Source organism: Dipodomys spectabilis, unplaced genomic scaffold (assembly GCF_019054845.1).
Source record: "Dipodomys spectabilis isolate Male_0828 unplaced genomic scaffold, ASM1905484v1 ptg000002l, whole genome shotgun sequence".
Taxonomy (NCBI): Eukaryota; Metazoa; Chordata; class Mammalia; order Rodentia; family Heteromyidae; genus Dipodomys; species Dipodomys spectabilis.
The window spans coordinates 49380497-49387226 of NW_024870679.1; the positions used below are offsets into that span (position 1 = coordinate 49380497).

Below are 6730 nucleotides of genomic sequence, written 5' to 3' on the forward strand. Positions count from 1 at the left end.
GAACCACAGTGTCATTATCACAGTTAACAAATGTAACACAATTGACTATAATTCTTTCAAATTGTCTAATAGGCTTCAGCCATCCCAGATGCACATTTTTCAAGCATCTTCTCAGGCAGTAGAGTTTCCTGCTCAGCTCACCCAGGATCTATCACTTTCCTTTGAGGCTGAGCACAAACCTTTCAGGTTCATTCTCAGGGACTTCATCTACTTATAAACAAGGGCAAAGGGCTGGGAATGTGGCTTAGTGGTAGACTAGCTAGCATGCATGAAGCCCTGGGTTTGATTCCTCAGCACCACATGAACAGAAAAAGCCTGAAGTGGCATGGCTCAAGTGGTAGAGTGCTAGCCTTGAGCAAAAAGCAGCTCAGGGACAGTGCCCAGGCCCTGAGTTCAAGCCCCAGGAATGGCAAAAAAAAAAAAAGTGGCAAAAGCTTTCGAGTCCTTCGTTTTTGAGTGCCCAATCCCTTAGCCTGGAGGACAGAAAACAACAGGCAGGCCCTGAGGCCTGGGAATTGGCCTTCCTCTGGTTGGCAGTCTAGGTGACCTTGATGTGGACATTTGCATGGGGTTCAGGAGAGGCCTGTGGGGTCAGGTTCCCCAAACTCTTGGCTTCAAAAAGAAACAACCTTTCCACTTGACAGCCACACATATTTTGTTTTTTTTTTTTTAAACTTTTTTTTTTTTTTTTTTTTGTCTTTGATACTGGGCTTCAAACCCAGCACGTTGCACTTGCTAGGCAAGCACTTTGCACTGAGCTATACCCCAGCCTGCCACACACATTTTAAATCACTATTAATTGGCTGTGCACTTGAGCCAGGAGTGTGGTTATCTGGCCTTTCCAATCCTGGCTGCAGTTCAGAAGAGGCTTCTCAATGAAGAACCAGATAAGCTTCAGGACAGTCTCTCACAGCCTGTCCCTGATAGCCACAAGATGCTAGAACATTCTATCTCATTCTTACTAAATCTCAAGTCTCTAGTGTCTTCATCTTAAGAGATGATGCATGTCTTCCTGCCAACCTTACTACCAAATGGCAAGGACTAAGGATTATCAGCCCCAGTATACCACTTAGTTCTAGGGAGTTGGAGTTCTTTTGGCTGTGTGACAGGATTCAGGCTGAATCATTCAGCACAAAAGAGGATGCTGGCAACTCACCGCAACAGCTCGGACTGTGGAAAGATAGGAAGAAGGTGGGTGTCCTTTCCAGCTTTGCCTCTCCTCCCTCTTGTCAGGTCCTTTTGCCCTCTGGACCCCTCAGTGGTCCAAGTGTAGGTCTTAGAGAGGCACAGTTCATAACACTGCAGTCCCCAAGGACTTACATAAACTGATATCCACATTCCTTCAGACTGATAAAGTCCACATCTATGAGCTTGCTATCAGCCTCTAGATGACTCCAAGGCACAGCAGGTTTTGGGACTTGTCTATAGTTCTCAATCCCCATTCAAGAGGCAGGACTCCAGGGAGCCTGTTTTAGAGGTGGGTGGTCACTTTCTCTGGCCAGTAGCCCCCATGGATGTGCAGTAGCTAGCTGTGCAGCCATAACCCAAGGGGCAGGAGATTCCTTTGCAGCACCCTAGCCTCAGTGGCAATGTGGCCGCAGACACCTTGTCTGATTTGACTTTAATCCCTTCACCTTCCAGAGTCAAACTTAAGGGAGAAGCCTCAGATTTGGTGACTTGGTGGGGATGTGGTTGTAGCTGGGTAAGGGGAAGTTACAGCTGACAGGCAAGGGAGGAAGGACAGTGGTGACACTTGCCTGACCCTGCCTTGTCTGGCCTGGTTGTCTGATGTCTCTACTTCTAGAGGGGTAGTACCTGACTTAAGAGGCCATAATAAGCCTTTCCAAATGACCAGTCTTCACTGTGGATCCAACGTGGGAACTGAGCTGGGGGCTAAGGACAGGTTAATTCTCTAGTCCATTCTCTAGTCCCTTCACCAGCGGACTACCATAGATTATCCTCTTACTGGACTGGTCCTGCACCTGGCAAGAAGCCTTATAGGGATGGCCTTAGGTTTGTAAAGGACAGGGCTTGTTACCTGAGGGCTGTTACCACAGGTGTTCCCACACATTCCCTGACCCCAGGGGTGGAGACCTACTCCTAGTGCAGGCTTCAAGACGTGCAAACGCCAAGACCAATGTGGGAAGGTTAGGAGACAAGAGGCAGGAGCCCCACGTGCTTGCTGATGCGCCTTGTATGTTCTGTCTGTCCCCAACCACCTCAGGGGTCACCTCTGAGTCAGGCCGCATGCTAGCCACACCAAGAACACACCAGATGACACCACACTTGAGGCTGAATGTTCTTTCCAAAAAGTATCAAATACACAAAAAGTCTAGATAGGGCAGAGAGTCAGACAGAGCCTGGCTGGAAACCTGGACATTACACACCCAGGGGGCCCTTGGTGGAGGCAGGCAATTTAACAATGGGTCTGCAAGTCAAAAGAGAGAGAACTGGTTAGTGGGATGAGCTGCAGTGGGGAAGACGAGTGCAGGACCTGGCCAACACAGTAGGACCTTGGCCCTCAGAGCATCCCTGCCTGGGCTCATTCCCAGGGGTCTGACCTAGTGGCCTGTGGACATTCAGGCAGTGCTGGCCTTGGAGACAGCCCAGTGAAGCCTCTTGGTGTCCGAGCCTCAGTGACCTGGGTAACATGGGGATGTTTCTTATCCAAGGACTGCCTTTTCCAAGGGTTGCTATGAGGAGCCCAGGAACGCAGAAGGGTGAAGGGTTTTCCCACCCCAACATGCTGGGCACTAAGGTCCATCTTGGTGTCTGTGGGTTCTCCAGATCCAGTACATAGTGGACAAAGTGGCCCTTCAGTAAACAGATGGGCAGGTGAAGAGACCAGCGCTGGGCTGCTGTATAAGGCCTTGTGCAGGGAAAGCATGTGGAAGTATGTGGTGCCCACCAGGCTGCGCTGACTGGGCAGGGCCTCGGCCTCCCTGGGTATGCACATGGTGTGAGTCAGGCTTCACCTCTGATCTCTCCCTTAGTGTTTGGGTTTTGGTGTCAGGGCACAGGGTGGGCACCTTGTTGAGGACCAGCCACCCAGAGCCCCCAGATTGAGCTCAGCAGACATCTGTGCCCTACTGGCCCTAGCCAGGTTGCTGTGGGGACTGGCTGGAGGGCTGCTGTGCAGGAAGGCTGGGCAGGGCTCAGACGTACTCTCGAGCAGCAGTTGAAGGTCCAGGGCGGTAGGGCTGTGGGCTGCTGTTGGTTCTCTCAGGCTCCGGACAGGTACAGCAAAGGAAGGAGCCCCCCAGCATGGCCAGGCCGGCCGAAGCCCAGCCTACAAATAGAGCCGGGCCAAATTCATACCTGTGAGGGGTATGGAGACTGGAATCAGGTATGATGCCTCTGCAGGCCTTGCCTCTCACGAGGCCTTCTGGACCTCTCAGTCAGGAGCTGGATAGAGAAATCTATGGGAGCTGGAGTTCCAGGCTCACCTCACCTACAAGCTTCTTCTATCTCCAAGCACACTGGAGCTCATTTCTCCATCTGGCCAGTGGAGGGGGCATGGGAGAGCCTTTGCAGCCCAGATGAGTGGAGCAGAGCAATCACTGCCTTTTTCTCTCACCGTCTAGGCGAGGAGGCTGGCAGCTGCCGAGCTCCTGGCTAGCACTGCTGTCTTGAGAAGGCTGACTCCTCTGCTTGGCACTTGGTTCTTCCGCACCTGGCCTTGTTGGCCAGTCTGGGTCTTCCTGTCTCTGAGTCTTAGCTCAAGGCATTCCCTCCTAGAAAGCCTCTAGCTTCAGGGTCAAGTTCACCTCCTGGGGGCTTTCCTTAATGCTCCTCAGTGCTCACCCTGCCCCTTGCCACACCTTTATCAGGAGGCTCTTCTGGCCCCTGGAGGATGAGGGCAAAGGCTGAAATTGATCTGTGTTTAGTGTTCAGCACAGGCAGCTTTGAGACAAGGGATATCCAAAGGGATAAAGGTATCCAGTCCCTCTCCATCTACATCTTGCTTGGCTGGTCTTTGTGGCTGTGGCTCTGCATCCAGGGCCCAAGCCTCACATCTGAAGTCTTTTCCTCTTCCCTCCATACCCCTGCCTCCTTCAAGGAGCACAACCCAGGCATCTTTTCTCATCCCCACCCTACTCCAGGGCCACTGCCTTCCAGCCAGGGTGAAGGGCAAAGATCGTCCAATGTGGCTGCTGGCTCCTACTCCATCTGCCCTTTTTCTCCTTTGTCATCTGCTTGGCTCATAAAATGGCTGTGTTGTAGGAGAAATGCACCTTGGGCTTCTGCAACCAGCAGAAGTAAAACCAGCTGAGGTGTACTAGACATTCTCCAGGCCCAGGCACTTGACTCAAATTATGTACCCACATGATGTTACAAACCCTCAAACATAGGAAAGCTGATCAAGTTCTAGCTCCACTTTACAGAGAAGAAGATAAGCATGGAGACCATACCTGGGTGCCCTCCATAGGATTCCTGTCCCTGACCAGGGCTTGGCCACACCCACCTGGCTTCAAGATCCAGAGCCTCTCAGATAGCAGCTGGGGACCATTTCCCACCCACCCCAACTGATGGTTGAACAAAAGTGGGAGACCCAGCCCTAGCACTCACCGGGCATTGACAGGTGTGCTTGGGTTGAAGAACTCCTGGGTCACCAGGGTGGCATACCATGACACAGCAGTCAGTGTGCAGAGGCCTGAGGACAAAGCATGGGGGTGCTCATCTCAGCCGGCACTGGCTGGCTAGCGGGACAGGGCCACCTGCTAGAGTAGCCTAGGGAATAGAGGAGGCAAGGGCACTCACCGGCCAGAAGGAACAGGGCTCCACCAGAGATGGCCACACGGCTCTTGGCAGTAGGGTTGCTGTCTCCAACCCGTGTGCACTTCATACCCACAACGCTGAGGACCATGGCCACAAAGCCCAGGAGCACGGCTACCACCATCAACGCTCGGGCTGACTGGATGTGACCTGTAGCAGGACCAGGACCAGGACAGTATTGAGTAGGGCTGGGAGGGGAGAAAAAGGGAGGGCTGAGGGAACTTGAGTAGTGCGAGAGGTTTGAACTGTGCTGGAAGGAGGCCAGACCACCTGCCCACCTGCCTGTGACGGGAGGGGGGGGGGCTGGGGAGGGGGTGTCTGAAGACTGCATTTTCCACTGCCCCTTGAGGGGTCCTCTGAATAGTGCTCAGAAGTGTTCACTTTTCTGTTTTTGTGTCTTGAACCTGGGGCACCTCCAGCAGGAAGTGGGCAGCTCTTCCCAGGGTCATTCAGGCTCAGCAAAGGGAGAACAGAGTTTCTGAGGCCTAGTTCTACCCAGCCTGGCCCCCTAGAAGCTATTCTGATTGTTCACTTTCCTTCACCCTATGAATCACTGATGGTAGCTGTGTGCCGGGCACTCCATGGAGGTGCAGGTCAGTTTCAGAGCCTGGCTGACTCAGAAGACCTGGGTCCCTGAGGGAGGGTGGAGGCCTGCCTGTACTAGCTTGATGGTTTCAACTCCCCAACCCAGGAAGAAAGGGGCCTGTGCTGACACCACTCTGTGTGTGTGTGTGTGTGAACACCTATGTTCCAGCATATGTGTCTGCGTGGCATGGCTAAGGAGTGGTATGTGTGTACATGTGTGTGTCTATGTGAAAAGTATGAGAAAAGAGGAACTAAGGACTCAAGGAATTGTGGAGTGCCAGGGCCTCGCCTCATTTGGCCCTCCTCTGTCCTCTAATGCTTCCCTGAACAACTGAAAACATCGGAATGCAAACGGTTTGGTCACTCACAAGGTTATGGGGCAGAACAGTGGGACTCCTGAGAGGGCCAAGTACATTTTTGGCTACACACAGAAAGATAATAGGAAATAAGAGGCTGGAATAGGAGCCCAGCACTGATAGAAGACCAGGAACATCCACTTGAGACCCCCCCAGCCCCCAGCCCCCTCCCAGGTCCTCATCACCCGTCCTAGGCTGTCACCTCTCCTCGGCCCCTGCCAACCCTCCCAGGCCCACTGGCCCAAGACCTACCATCAAGAGCGAGCAGCGAGTCGTAGAGCTTGCATTGCACCTGACCAGTGCTCTGGGAGGCGCAGGACATCCAGAGCCCTTCGTAGAGGCCCACGGCGGTGATGATGGCATCTCCTGCGTAAGAGGACTGCTTCCACTGAGGCAGGGCTGTGCTGGCAATGATGCCCACCCAGCCACCCAGGGCCAGGAAGTAGCCCAGGAGTTGGAGGCCTGAGTTAGCCATGGTCCAAGGGAAGGGATGGAGGGTCCCAGGACTCAGAGCTGGGTCAGGATCCTGGGGAGCCCTGTGGTCATGGCCAGGTAAGAGGAGCAGCTGGCTCTGGAAAGCAGCGAGTGGCGGAGTCCAGAAAGGGCTATGGCAGCAGCCGCAGCAAAGGCACTAACTCTGGATTCTAGAATGCAGGGGGAGGCCCAAGGGCTGGAAAAGGCCAAGAGCCCGCCCACAGCAGCCGCCTGAGCCAGGCAGGGTCCCCGCAAAGCTCCTGCCCTGCTCCCTGGGAGCAGAGGGCGGGGCCTAGAAGCCAGGTGGATACCCCTGATAGAAAAGGAGGGGCTAGAGAATGACCCCCGTGACTCTCAAGGCCTTTTTGCTCCCTTCAAGGGGCTGATGCAAGGGTCCTGAAATTCTCATAATCCCCACTCTGGGCACTAGCCCAGTGACACGAACTTTGCTCTTGCAGGGCTGATCTGGCTCTTGGAGTTTCTGCCCTATGGATTAAGGTCAGAAAAGAAAATGAAGTCCAGCTTGAAGAGTTTGGTTT

The 6730-nt window shown here is 53.6% G+C and overlaps 1 protein-coding gene across 1 annotated transcript; it reads right to left on the reverse strand.

Moving 5' to 3' along the window:
* Positions 1-2286: 2286 nt before the first annotated feature.
* Positions 2287-6361, reverse strand: Cldn19 (claudin 19). Its single transcript, XM_042679630.1, has 5 exons — positions 5970-6361; positions 4762-4926; positions 4570-4654; positions 3166-3318; positions 2287-2428 (listed from the first exon to the last, which is right to left on the reverse strand). The coding sequence occupies exons 1-5, from the start codon at positions 6190-6192 to the stop codon at positions 2380-2382; spliced, it is 675 nt and encodes a 224-aa protein (XP_042535564.1). The 5' UTR covers positions 6193-6361; the 3' UTR covers positions 2287-2379.
* Positions 6362-6730: the final 369 nt, after the last annotated feature.